We start from the raw sequence: 15187 nt of genomic DNA, 5'->3' as shown, positions 1-15187 counted from the left end.
CATGCCCCTCCCCTTGCCTTAAATAACCCTTTCTTTCCTATTCTGACATTCCGTTTGGCAGTACAGGAGATTGACTGTGACCAGACCACCCCCCTAAGGCATTGAAGCCAACTGCCATGTCGATTGGTTGACTAGATAGTTGCATAATGCGAAATAGAACAGGTGTTCCTAATAATTCTTTAGGTGAGTGCTATATATATATTATATATATATATAATATATCATAATTATATATTCCTTTTCACAGCTTTGCATAAATCAATAGTATGAATATAAGTCGAATATAAAAAACTTTGTAATATGCTGGTATATTAGCAAGAGAAAATGTCTCCTCCTCTATCTGCTGTTTTCCTGTCTATCCCTTGCTTCTTAAACTAAAATTTTCTCTGTATTTCTGCTAATACTGTCTTGTGAAACATGCGGGCTGTTGGATCACTGAAGGATCAGATAACAAGCTCCAACAGATATCTAAGGAAGGAGGAGGAGGAGGAGAAAGGAGTGAGCTGCCAGTGAGATGAGATGCAGAAAGACAAACACACGCAGAGATTGCTTTAGTGAATAGTAGCTTTTCTATCTCAACCCCAAGTGCTTTATTCATGTCTTTATTGTTCAGAACTTCTGGATAGTGTCCTATATTGTGCTTCTATGTGATTCTTAGGTACGCAGAGTCTCCTATCTCAAATTAGAGCTGAAGATTTTTATTTTGAATCTGCCCACCAGTTTGCACACATGTATGCAACGTTAGGGGTTATAATTGGTTGCCTTTTTTCAATCTGGAGACTGATTCACTAAGTAGCTTGAAAAAGGCAACGAAATCTAAGCCCTTTTTATATGAAAACTAGTGGTAGATACAAAATAAAAAATCACGACTAATTGCATGAAACTGAATGAGTGCTGTCCCATTACAGTATTGTTTATTCTGCTTTAAGGTCTTATGCACATAACTCTTCTGAGTGAATGAATTGTGTACAGGTTTGGTATGCTATATTTCATAACATCACCACATCTTCCTTCAACAGAATTTGCATAACCTGAGTTGCATGAATTCACAAAACAGACTACATACATTTATCTTACTGCCAAAGTCACTGTGTAGCCCAGGTAGGTAGGTAGGTAGGAGATATTTTGTCCTCCTGAATTTATTCACATATTTAGTACTTTCTAAGGTGAGAAAAAAAATAGCAGATTCCTCCTTCAGAATGTCAAATAACTTTACACTTACCAATTGACAAAACTCCATGATGAGGAGGAAGGGGATCGTTTCTGTGCATAGTCCCAGGCATTGTAAAATGTTTGGATGCTGCAGACTTCTTTAGTGAAAAAAAAAAAATGTCCAATATGATGGTAAGTGTGCCACAAAATAAGGGTACTTTCACACTTGCGTTGGGAGGATCCGGCAGGCAAATCCGTTGACACAACTGCCTGCCGGATCCGGAAATCTGTGCGCAAACGGATAGCATTTGTAGACGGATCCAGATGCGGATCCGTCTCACAAATGCATTACAATACCGGATCCGTCTCTCTGGTGTCATCTGGAAAAACGGATCCAGTATTTATTTTTTTCCCATTTTTAAAGGTCCGCTCATGCCGGAAAACTTGGTGCTGAATCCGGCATTAATGCATTTCAATGGAAATTAATGCCGGATCCGGCATTCCGTCAAGTGTTCCGGAATTTTGGCCGGAGAAAATATCGCAGCATATACGGTATAAGGATAGGATAAAACTGATCAGTTTTTTTTCCGGTATTGAGCCCCTAGTTTAACGCAAGTGTGAAAGTACCCAAACACAAAAATTCATAAAATCATTTGCTATATTTATATATATATACACTTCTCAACTCTGAAATTGCAACACCAAGAAGGAGTATTGGAAGTATGGAAATCACAGGATGTATAGACATGTTACTATTATGAAAATGATGAAGAAAATGGAAACTATATTCAAAACATCTCGATTTATTAAGTATTGTGTATAAGCACCACACACAAATACACACACATATACGCCTTGGCATGCTATCAGTGAAGTTAGTTTAGTGCTCTCATTAAGAGAAACAAAATAAGAGTATTGCAGGTTTGATACCTTTTAATGGCTAACAAAAATAGAAGTAATGATGTTACATAGCGAGCTTTCGAGACATCACCAGTCCCTTCATCAGGCGTACTCCTCGCTATTTAACATCATTACTTCTATTTTTGTTAGCCATTAAAAGGTATCAAACCTGCAATACTCTTATTTTGTTTCTCTTAATGAGAGCACAAAACTAGTTTTCTATTGGCTAACACGGTACCAGACTTTTTCCTTTTTCTTTTGATCAGTGAGGTTACTAATGGGTATCTGAGGAATGTTCTACCACCCTGAATGCACTTTGGCACATAAGTCATTAAGATCCACTGCTGGCAGCAACCTTTGCAACTGCGGACCAGTGACATGCCAGTTGTGCTCAATGGCAGACAAGTCCAGAGATACTGCAGGCCATAGTAGCACTTTTAGGCCATGCAGGCTGCTCACAGTAGCATGAGCACATGCAGCCTGGCTTTGTCGTTGAAAAATGGCTCCTGGGACACTTTGAAGAAATGAATGCGCAAATAGTTTCACAGCCAAATCAATGTAACATCGAGCTGTTAGTGTACCTGAAATGAAGACTAGAGGGGTCCAGCCACTATACATTAGGCCACCCACACCATAATCCCAGGAGTAGGAACAGTGCGACATTCACTTATGAAGGCCTCTATATGGCGTTGTCCAAGGGATTTCCAGACCAACTCCAGCTATCACTGTACTCTACTCCAGCTTCCACTGCTGTCTTGCTGTGCACCATGATAGCCTTTGAGAGCAGTAGCATGAGGCCAATGGAATACCTGTAGCTGGACTTCTGTCCCACAGCCCATTGTCGTGCAATGACCTGCTACTTCCTTGATTTGCAGAACCTTATGACATGTCCTTCTTGGTGTTACAATTTCAACATTGAGGAATATATATATATATATATATATATATATATATATATATATATATATACAATGCATTCAGAAAATCTTCAGGCTCTTTCAATTATGTTATGCAGCCTTATGCTAAAATAAAATAAAAATCAAGCTTTCCCCATCTATCTGCCCTCATTCATTTAGAATTCTGTTCACATTCCCTTCTTATACAAGTTCAAAAGACCTCTGCATAGTAGAATAATATAATCCATGGGTAAATTCTGTTAGTTCTGTGTCTTGTATCCATGGGCTAACTAAGGCTACTTTCACACTTGCGGCAGTGTGATCCGGCGGGCAGTTCCATCGTCGGAACTGCCCGCCAGATCCGCCGATTTTGATGTGACTGATGCGGATCCGTCTCACAAATGCATTGCAAGAACGGATCCGTCTCTCGCTGTCATGCGGACAGGGAGGATCCATCTTGTATCTTTTTTCACATTTTTACCGGTATGCGCATGCGCAGGCCGGAAGGACGGATCCGGCATTCCGTATTTTGAATGCGGATCCGGCACTAATACATTCCTATGGGGAAAAATGCCGGATCCGGCATTCAGGCAAGTCTTCAGTTTTTGTCGCCGGAGATAAAACAGTAGCATTCTACAGTTTTATCCTTTGCCTAATCAGTCAAAACGACTGAACTGAAGACATCCTGATGCATCCTCTCCATTCAGAATGCATGGGGATATGCCTGATCAGTTCTTCTCCGGTATAGAGCCCCTGTGACGGAACTCTATGCCGGAAAAGAAAAACGCTAGTGTGAAAGTACCCTTACATGGCACTTGCTAGAAAACATATTATTATTTTCCTTTTAGTTTACAGATAAGTATCACAGAGAAGCACTTTCATGAGACTTGAAAACTAAAGTAAAATAAATACATGTAGAAAATGCCACATAACACATCAAAACCGTAAACAACAAAGTCGTTATAAAAACAATATATAACATATAACAGGAGCAGAACAATGATAATTAAGGAAGCAACATATTCCTCACATGATGCAGATGAATGAGTTTTGTCAGGAAGCTCATCACTCTACTGGACAAAATAACACGCTATTTTGTCCTGTTTTTTTAATAGAATCTGCAACACATGTGAACACAGCCTTAAATTTTACATGTATATTTATAACCAAATCCCCTAATCCTAGGACATTTTAGAAAAAAAAATGACTTCAAACTGCTATAGTAGAGGCTCCCAGGGTCAGACTGGGGTTCTTTGGGCCCATCTGAGTGTCCACTATCAATCTGATCTGTACAGAACATTTGTATGTCCATTTCTAATTTCATTGCATAAAAAACAGACACTTGTGGTAGGTGATTGGCTCTAACGTCAGCTCAAAGTTATATTGAATACCTTTCAGATGGACCATAGGGTCCCTGTTAGCCCTGGCCCACTGTAGGATCCTCTAGTACTCTGGCGGGTCAGTCTGACACTGTAGGTTCCTGATGAGCATCATCTCACTGAATAGGTAATAGTGGGAATATAAGAGAGCCCCCAGAATCAATAAGGAGTCACAAACTTATATGACAGTAACTGAAGAGCTGAGCACTAATACCCTTCTATCCATTGCTAGAGGAAAGCATATTTGATCTTTAAGACACAGGACTGTGGTGGGGTTAGGTGAAGTCGTGAGGGTATCAACCTGAGACTAGATCATGGGAGCTCCATTGGATGTCTCGCTAGTATGTGCACCCTAAGGTCTACTTGCTTCAGACACTCTTAAGTTGTCTCTCTCTCTTTTATATACAGTCAGGTCCATAAATATTGGGACATTGACACAATTCTAACATTTTTGGCTCTATACACCACCAAAATGGAATTGAAATGAAACAAACAAGATGTGCTTTAACTGCAGACTGACAGCTTTATTTTGAGGGTAGGTACATCCAAATCAGGTGAACGGTGTAGGAATTACAAGAGTTTGCATATGTGCCTCTTACCTGTTAAGGGACCAAAAGTAATGGGACAGAATAATAATCATAAATCAAACTTTCACTTTTTAATACTTGGTTGCAAATCCTTTGCAGTCAATTACAGCCTGAAGTCTGGAATGCATAGACATCACCAGACGCTGGGTTTCATTTCTGGTGATGCTCTGCCAGGCCTCTACGGCAACTGTCTTCAGTTCCTGCTTGTTCTTGGGCATTTTCCCTTCAGTTTTGTCTTCAGCAAGTGAAATGCATGCTCAATCTGATTCAGGTCAGGTAATTGACTTGGCCATTGCATAACATTCCACTTCTGTCCCTTAAAAAACTCTTTGGTTGCTTTTGCAATATGCTTTGTGTCATTGTCCATCTGCACTGTGAAGCTCCGTCCAATGAGTTCTGAAGCATTTGGCTGAATATGAGCAGATAATATTGCCTGAAACACTTCAGAATTCATCCTACTGCTTTTGTCAGCAGTCACATCATCAATAAATACAAGAGAACCAGTTCCATTGGCAGCCATATATGCTCACGCCATGACACTACCACCACCATGCTTCACTGATGAGGTGGTATGCTTAGGATCATGAGCAGTTCCTTTCCTTCTCCATACTCTTCTCTTCCCATCCTTCTGGTACAAGGTGATCTTGGTCTCATCTGTCCATAGGATGTTGTTCCAGAACTGTGAAGGCTTTTTTAGATGTCGTTTGGCAAACTCTAATCTCACCAAGCTCACCAATGGTTTGCATCTTGTGGTGAACCCTCTGTATTCACTCTGGTGAAGTCTTCTCTTGATTGTTGACTTTGACACACATACACCTACCTCCTGGAGAGTGTTCTTGGTCTGGCCAATTGTTGTGAAGGGTGTTTTCTTCACCAGGGAAATAATTTTTTGGTCATCAACCACAGTTTTTTTCCGTGGTCTTCCGGGTCTTTTGGTGTTGCTGAGCTCACCGATGCGTTCCTTCTTTTTAAGAATGTTCCAAACAGTTGTTTTGGCCACGCCTAATGTTTTTGCTATCTCTCTGATGGGTTTGTTTTGTTTTTTCAGCCTAATGATGGCTTTCTTCACTGACAGTGACAGCTCTTTGGATCTCATCTTAAGAGTTGACAGCAACAGATTCCAAATGCAAATAGCACACTTGAAATGAACTCTGGACCTTTTATCTGCTCATTATAATTGGGATAATGAGGGAATAACACACACCTGGCCATGGCACAGCTGAGAAGCCAATTGTCCCATTATTTTTGGTTCCTTAACAAGTGGGAGGCACATATGCAAACTGTTGTAATTCCTACACCGTTCACCTGATTTGGATGTAAATACCCTCAAATTAAAGCTGACAGTCTTCAGTTAAAGCACATCTTGTTCGTTTCATTTCAAATCCATTGTGGTGGTGTATAGAGCCAAAAATGTTAGAATTGTGTTGATGTTCCTATATTTATGGACCTGACTGTATATATATATATATATATATATATATATATATATATACATATAAAACATCCAATAGTCTGAAACCTTAACCTGACTGTATATATATATATATATACACTGCTCCAAAAAATAAAGGGAACACTTAAACAACACAATGTAACTCCAAGTCAATCACATTTCTGTGAAATCAAGCTGTCCACTTAGGAAGCAACACTGAGTGACAATCAATTTCACATGCTGTTGTGCAAATGGGATAGACAACAGGTGGAAATTTTAGGTAATTAGCAAGACACCCCCAATAAAGGAGTGGTTCTGCAGGTGGTGACCACAGACCACTTCTCAGTTCCTATGCTTCCTGGCTGATGTTTTGGTCACTTTTGAATGCTGGCGGTGCTTTCACTGTAGTGGTAGCCATGAGACGGAGTCTATAACCCACACAAGTGGCTCAGGTAGTGCCAGCTTATCCAGGATGGCACATCAATGCGAGCTGTGGCAAGAAGGTTTGCTGTGTCTGTCAGCGTAGTGTCCAGAGCATGGAGGCGCTACCAGGAGACAGGCCAGTACATCAGGAGACGTGGAGGGAGGCCGTAGGAGGGCAACAACCCAGCAGCAGGACCGCTACCTCCGCCTTTGTGCAAGGAGGAACAGGAGGAGCACTGCCAGAGCCCTGCAAAATGACCTCCAGCAGGCCACAAATGTGCATGTGTCTGCTGAAACGGTCAGAAACAGACTCCATGAGGGTGATATGAGGGCCCGACGTCCACAGGTGGGGGTTGTGCTTACAGCCCAACACCGTGCAGGACGTTTGGCATTTGCCAGAGAACACCAAGATTGGCAAATTCGCCACTGGCGCCCTGTGCTCTTCACAGATGAAAGCAGGTTCACACTGAGCACATGTGACAGACGTGACAGAGTCTTGAGACGCCGTGGAGAACGTTCTGCTGCCTGCAACATCCTCCAGCATGACCGGTTTGGCATTGGGTCAGTAATGGTGTGGGGTGGCATTTCTTTGGAGGGCCGCGCAGCCCTCCATGTGCTCGCCAGAGGTAGCCTGACTGCCATTAGGTACCGAGATGAGATCCTCAGACCCCTTGTGAGACCATATGCTGGTGCGGTTGGCCCTGGGTTCCTCCTAATGCAAGACAATGCTAGATCTCATGTGGCTGGAGTGTGTCAGCAGTTACTGCAAGACGAAGGCATTGATGCTATGGACTGAATCCAGACCTGAATCCAATTGAGCACATCTGGGACATCATGTCTCTCTTTATCCACCAACGTCACGTTGCACCACAGACTGTCCAGGAGTTGGCAGATCCCTCAGGAGACCGTCCGCCACCTCATCAGGAGCATGCACAGGCGTTGTAGGGAGGTCATACAGGCACGTGGAGGCCACACACACTACTGAGCCTCATTTTGACTTGTTTTAAGGACATTACATCAAAGTTGGATCAGCCTGTAGTGTGTTTTTCCACTTTAACCACCTCAGCCCCCAGTGCTTAAACACCCTGAAAGACCAGGCCACTTTTTACACTTCTGACCTACACTACTTTCACCGTTTATTTCTCGGTCATGCAACTTACCACCCAAATGAATTTTACCTCCTTTTCTTCTCACTAATAGAGCTTTCATTTGGTGGTATTTAATTGCTGCTGACATTTTTACTTTTTTGGTTATTAATCGAAATTTAACGATTTTTTTTGCAAAAAAAATGACATTTTTCACTTTCAGTTGTAAAATTTTGCAAAAAAAACGAGATCCATATATAAATTTTGCTCTAAATTTATTGTTCTACATGTCTTTGATTAAAAAAAAATGTTTGGGTAAAAAAAAAAAATGGTTTGGGTAAAAGTTAGAGCATTTACAAACTATGGTACAAAAATGTGAATTTCCGCTTTTTGAAGCAGCTCTGACTTTCTGAGCACCTGTCATGTTTCCTGAGGTTCTACAATGCCCAGACAGTACAAACACCCCACAAATGACCCCATTTCGGAAAATACACACCCTAAGGTATTCGCTGATGGGCATAGTGAGTTCATAGAACTTTTTATTTTTTGTCACAAGTTAGCGGAAAATGATGATTTTTTTTAATTTATTTTTTTTCTTACAAAGTCTCATATTCCACTAACTTGTGACAAAAAATAAAAAGTTCTATGAACTCACTATGCCCATCACGAAATACCTTGGGGTCTCTTCTTTCCAAAATGGGGTCACTTGTGGGGTAGTTATACTGCCCTGGCATTCTAGGGGCCCAAATGTGTGGTAAGGAGTTTGAAATCAAATTCTGCAAAAAATGACCAGTGAAATCCGAAAGGTGCTCTTTGGAATATGGGCCCCTTTGCCCACCTAGGCTGCAAAAAATGTCACACATCTGGTATCTCTGTATTCAGGAGAAGTTGAGGAATGTGTTTTGGGGTGTCTTTTTACATATACCCATGCTGGGTGAGAGAAATATCTTGGCAAAAGACAACTTTTCCCATTTTTTTTATACAAAGTTGGCATTTGACCAAGATATTTATCTCACCCAGCATGGGTATATGCAAAAAGACACCCCAAAACACATTCCTTAACTTCTCCTGAATACAGAGATACCAGATGTGTGACACTTTTTTGCAGCCTAGGTGGGCAAAGGGGCCCATATTCCAAAGAGCACCTTTCGGATTTCACAGGTCATTTTTTACAGAATTTGATTTCAAACTCCTTACCACACATTTGGGCCCCTAGAATGCCAGGGCAGTATAACTACCCCACAAGTGACCCCATTTTGGAAAGAAGAGACCCCAAGGTATTCGCTTATGGGCATAGTGAGTTCATGGAAGTTTTTATTTTTTGTCACAAGTTAGTGGAATATGAGACTTTGTATAAAAAATAAAATAAAAAAATCATCATTTTCCACTAACTTGTGACAAAAAGTAAAAAATTCGAGGAACTCGCCATGCCCCTCACGGAATACCTTGGGGTGTCTTCTTTCCAAAATGGGGTCACTTGTGGGGTAGTTATACTGCCCTGGCATTCTAGGGGCCCAAATGTGTGGTAAGGAGTTTGAAATCAAATTCTGTAAAAAATGACGAGTGAAATCCGAAAGGTGCTCTTTGGAATATGGGCCCCTTTGCCCACCTAGGCTGCAAAAAAAGTGTCACACATCTGGTATCTCTGTATTCAGGAGAAGTTGAGGAATGTGTTTTGGGGTGTCTTTTTACATATACCCATGCTGGGTGAGATAAATATCTTGGTCAAATGCCAACTTTGTATAAAAAAATGGGAAAAGTTGTCTTTTGCCAAGATATTTCTCTCACCCAGCATGGGTATATGTAAAATGACACCCCAAAACACATTCCCCAACTTCTCCTGAGTACGGAGATACCAGATGTGTGACACTTTTTTGCAGCCTAGGTGGGCAAAGGGGCCCATATTCCAAAGAGCACCTTTCGGATTTCACTGGTCATTTTTTACAGAATTTGATTTCAAACTCCTTACCACACATTTGGGCCCCTAGAATGCCAGGGCAGTATAACTACCCCACAAGTGACCCCCATTTTGGAAAGAAGAGACCCAAGGTATTCGCTGATGGGCCATAGTGCAGTCATGGAAGTTTTTTATTTTTTGTCACAAGTTAGTGGAATATGAGACTTTTGTATGAAAAAAAAACAAAAAAATCATCATTTTCACTACTTGTGACAAAAAAATAAAAAATTCTAGGAACTCGCCATGCCCATCACGGAATACCTTGGGGTGTCTTCTTTCCAAAATGGGGTCACTTGTGGGGTAGTTATACTGCCTGCATTCTAGGGGCCCTAATGTGTGGTAAGGAGTTTTGAAATCAAATTCTGCTAAAAAATGACCAGTGAATCCGAAAGGTGCTCTTGGAATATGGGCCCCTTTGCCCCCTAGGCTGCAAAAAGTGTCACACATCTTGTAATCTACGTACTCGGGAGAAGTTGGGGAATGTGTATTGGGGTGTCATTTTACATATACCCATGCTGGGTGAGAGAAATATCTGGCAAAAGACAACTTTTCCCATTTTTTTATACAAAGTTGGCATTTGACCAAGATATTTATCTCACCCAGCATGGGTATATGTAAAAGACACCCCAAAACACATTCCTCAACTTCTCCTGAATAACAGAGATACCAGATGTGTGACACTTTTTTGCAGCCTAGGTGGGCAAAGGGGCCCATATTCCAAGAGCACCTTTCGGATTTCACTGGTCATTTTTACAGAATTTGATTTCAAACTCCTTACCACACTTTTGGGCCCCCTAGAATGCCAGGGCAGTATAAACTACCCCCACAAGTGACCCCATTTTGGAAAGAAGAGACCCCAAGGTATTCGCTGATGGGCATAGTGAGTTCATGGAAGTTTTTATTTTTTGTCACAAGTTAGTGGAATATGAGACTTTGTATGAAAAAATAAATAAATAAAAAATCATCATTTTCCCACTAACTTGTGACAAAAAATAAAAATTCTAGGAACTTGCCATGCCCATCACGGAATACCTTGGGGTGTCTTCTTTCCAAAATGGGGTCACTTGTAGGGTAGTTATACTGCCCTGGCATTTTCCAGGGGCCCTAATGTGTGGTAAGTAGGTAAATGACCTTGTGAAATCCGAAAGGCTGCCTCTTTGGAATGTGGGCCCCTTTGCCCACCTAGGCTGCAAAAAAGTGTCACACATGTGGTATCGCCGTATTCAGGAGAAGTGAGGAATGTGTTTTGTGGTGTCATTTTACATATACCCCATGCTGGGTGAGAGAAATATCTTGGCAAAAGACAACTTTTCCCATTTTTTTATACAAAGTTGTAAAATGACACCCCAAAACACATTCCCCAACTTCTCCTGAATACGGAGATACCACATGTGTGACACTTTTTTTGCAGCCTAGGTGGGCAAAGGTGCCCAAATTCCTTTTAGGAGGGCATTTTTAGACATTTGGATACCAGACTTCTTCTCACGCTTTGGGGCCCCTAAAATGCCATGGCAGTATAAATACCCCACATGTGACCCCATTTTGGAAAGAAGACACCCCAAGGTATTCAATGAGGGGCATGGCAAGTTCATAGAAAAAAAATTTTTGGCACAAGTTAGCGGAAATTGATTTTTTTGATTTTGTTCTCACAAAGTCTCCCTTTCCGCTAACTTGGGACAAAAATTTCAATCTTTCATGGACTCAATATGCCCCTCAGCGAATACCTTGGGGTGTCTTCTTTCCAAAATGGTGTTATTTGTGGGGTGTTTGTACTGCCCTGGCATTTGAGGGTCTCCGCAATCATTACATGTATGCCCAGCATAGGAGTTTCTGCTATTCTCCTTATATTGAGCATACAGGTAATGAGATTTTTTTTTTCCGTTCAGCCTCTGGGCTGAAAGAAAAAAATGAACGGCACAGATTTCTTCATTTGCATCGATCAATGTGGAAGAAAAAATCTCTGCCAAAAAAAAGAAAAAGGAGGGGAAAGGCGTCTGCCAGGACATAGGTGCTCCGCCCCAACATCCATACCCACTTAGCTCGTATGCCCTGGCCAAACCAGATTTCTCCATTCACATCAATCGATGTGGATGAATAAATCTCATTGCCGGTATTTTTTTTTTTATATATAACAAAGTGTTTGCCAAAGTATATGAACACCGCCACTCCTCAGCTCATATGCCTCGGCAAACGTATCTTTTACTGCAGAGGAGAAATCTCGTCTTGCAGCGCCGCATACACCGACTTGCGTGTAATCTGACAGCAGCGCAATGCTTCTGTCCGAATGCACATCAGTGCTGCAGCTGGTCGATCGGTTGGTCCACCTGGAAGGTAAAAAAAACAAGACAAAAAAGAAAAAACCAGGCCGCAACGCAATAACTTTATTAACTTTAGAACAGAACATATTAACTTTTTTTTAACTTTTTAACTTTTTTACTTACGGTAATTTTTTTTTTGTTTTGTTTATTTTTACCTTTATAGAACAAACCTCTCCTTCCCCATGGGACAATGTGCAAAGCGCAAATCGCCCAAGATGTGGCAAAGTACGTTATGCACTTTATCCCAGGTGAAAGGAGAGGTTTGCAGCAGCTGTGAGTAAAAGGGCCCTAATAGCCCTGTGTGCCTGTCCTGTGAGATGCAATCCCTATGCTAGGTGTACCTGTGTGTGGTACTTCCGGAAACACTCACCAAAGCATAGGGCAGGGTGGTCAGGACAGTCAGGACAGAAATAGCGGGTGTCACGCCTTATTCCACTCCTGCTACAGACACGACATCTTTTTCGGGAGGTGACGGTTGGGTTGAGGTATCAGGAACGACACTGGGGAAATGTCGCTCGTGTAGACGGCTAACTACACTGGTGGATGGGGCCACGGAACCTCCTGGATAAAGGAGGTTCTCGATGATCTCTTCCTGGAATTTGAGGAAGGATCCTGTTCTCCCAGCCTTACTGTAGAGAACAAAACTATTATACAGCGCCAATTGAATTAAATATACAGACACCTTCTTATACCAGCGTCTGGTTCTGCGGGAAACTAAATACGGAGACAACATCTGGTCATTGAAGTCACCCCTCCATGAGCGCATTATAGGTTGTGGACACAGAGGGGCTTTTCAATGACACGGGTTTGCTCGCTCAATTTGGATTGTCGTGTTGCGTGAATGGAGGAGAGCATGTAACGTCACGCTTGTCTCTCCATTTCACCGCGAGCAGTTCTTCGTTACACAAGGCAGCCCTCCTCCCCCCTTGCAAGACGGGTGGTTACAAGCGTTGGGGGAAGCCCACGCGACTAGTTCGCGCGGGTGCCACCAGGCGCAAATCCGTTCTAGAAACAAATGCCTAAAGAGGGCCACAATTGTGTAAAAATTGTCCACATAAAGATGGTACCCCCTCTTGCCGGAATAAGGGTGACACAAGTCCCAAGACTGTCTTCCCACTGCTCCCCAGGTAGTCAGGGCAAACGACCGGCTCCAGGGTCTGATCTTTTCCCTCATAGATCCGAAATTTGTGGGTATAGCCTGAGGCCCTTTCACAGAGCTTATACAATTTGACCCCATACCGGGCACGCTTGCTTGGGATGTATTGTTTGAAGCCAAGGCGCCCGGTAAAATGTATTAGGGACTCGTCTAGCAGATGTTTTTGCTCGGGGGTATAAAAATCTGCAAATTTCTGGTTGAAATGGTCTATGAGGGGCCGAAGTTTGTGGAGCCGGTCAAAAGCTGGGTGGCCTCTGGGACGGGAGGTGGTGTTGTCGCCTAAATGCAGGAAACGGAGGATGGCCTCAAATCGTGCCCTGGACATAGCAGCAGAGAGACATGGGCATGTGATGAATCGGGTTCGTGGACCAATATGACCGCAATTCATGCTTTTTTTGTCAGGCCCATGTTGAGGAGAAGGCCCAAAAAAATTTTACGTTTGGAAACTTGGACTGGTTTCCACCGGAAAGGCTGGGCATAAAAGCTTCCCGGGTTGGCGGATATAAATTGTGTGGCATACCGGTTTGTCTCTGCCACGACTAAGTCCAAGAGCTCCGCAGTCAAGAACGCTCAAAAAATCCCAGGGCCGAACCGATTTGAGCGTCTCAACCCCAACTCCAGACTGGGCGGATTGAAAGGGGGAACTAATGGTGCGGCTGAAGTTGGTGACTGCAATCAGGGTTTGCCAGCTCCTCAGGGATTCTAGGGGCTCTACGGGCTGTCTGTGCGGTAGGCATGCGACGGGGGTAACTACTGCACGTGCCACCGTACCAGCTTCAACTGCCCTTCTGGTGCTCGCCACGTCACCCATGTTGTACGGCAGATGCTGCGTACTAGCGTCCAGGGAGGGCTGCGCTGCTGGTGTCATGCCTCACCACGTGATCCGGCAGCGCAGCCCCACTCTGCTGCTCTTGAAGCGGATCCTGCATAACCTGTGGTCTAGCGACACGGGGCCGGGTACGCCCTGGTGCTGCCAGGGACCTCAACCTCCTCGTCCGAACTTTGGGTCAGAGAGCCACTGCTTTCTACAGGTTCATATTCTGACCCGCTAGATTCGTCAGATGAGGGTTCCCACTCCTCATCCGACTGGGTCAGAATCCTGTAGGCCTCTTCAGAAGAATACCCCCTGTTTGACATTTTGGACTACTAAATTTAGGGGTATTCCCTGAGACTACCCAAGAAAAAAAGCAAGCCTGTCTTACAAAGGGGAGGCTAGCGAAGTACCGGAGGCCGCTGCGGTTGATAAAAAATATCAAAACTGATTTTTTTATATGTAAAATGAATGTGCAGTGATCAAAAAAATATATTTTTTTTGTCACTGCGGTGGGGCGGGTGTGGGTGAACGCACGTGTGGGCGACCGATCAGGCCTGATCGGGCAAACACTGCGTTTTGGGTGGAGGGCGAGCTAAGGTGACACTAATACTATTATAGATCTGACCGTGATCAGTTTTGATCACTTACAGATACTATAAAAGTACAAATGCTGATTAGCGATACGCTAAACAGCGAATAAGTGACTGCGGTGCGGTGGCTGGGCGCCTAACTCACGCTAAACTACCTAACCAAGGGGCCTAAACTATCCCTAAAACCTAACAGCCAATACTACGTGGAAAAAAAAAGTGACAGTTTACACTGATCACTTTTTTTCCTTTCACTAGTGATTGACAGGGGCGATCAAAGGGGTGATCAAAGGGTAATTGGGGTGCAGGGGGGTGATCTGGGGCTAAGGTGTAGTGTTGGTGTACTCACAGTTCAGTCTGCTCCTCTGCTGGATCCAACCGACGAAAAAGAACAGCAGAAGGAGCAGAGAAGCCATATAACAGATCATATTTACTAATATGATCTGTTATATGACTTTTGATTGGATTTTTTGAAAATCGCCAGTCTGCCAGCCATGATCG

At 43.0% G+C, this 15187-nt stretch overlaps 1 protein-coding gene across 1 annotated transcript in view; it reads right to left on the bottom strand.

Moving 5' to 3' along the window:
* LMTK3 (lemur tyrosine kinase 3) overlaps positions 1 to 15187 on the bottom strand; it is a 116161-nt gene that overhangs the window by 45282 nt on the left and 55692 nt on the right. The window contains exon 6 of the mRNA XM_040415605.1: positions 1223 to 1310. Coding sequence (XP_040271539.1) covers positions 1223 to 1310 — 88 coding nt within the window. The remainder of the gene's footprint in view (positions 1 to 1222; positions 1311 to 15187) is intronic.

Source organism: Bufo bufo, chromosome 1 (genome assembly GCF_905171765.1).
Source record: "Bufo bufo chromosome 1, aBufBuf1.1, whole genome shotgun sequence".
Taxonomy (NCBI): Eukaryota; Metazoa; Chordata; class Amphibia; order Anura; family Bufonidae; genus Bufo; species Bufo bufo.
This window is presented reverse-complemented; position numbering and strand designations above follow the sequence as displayed.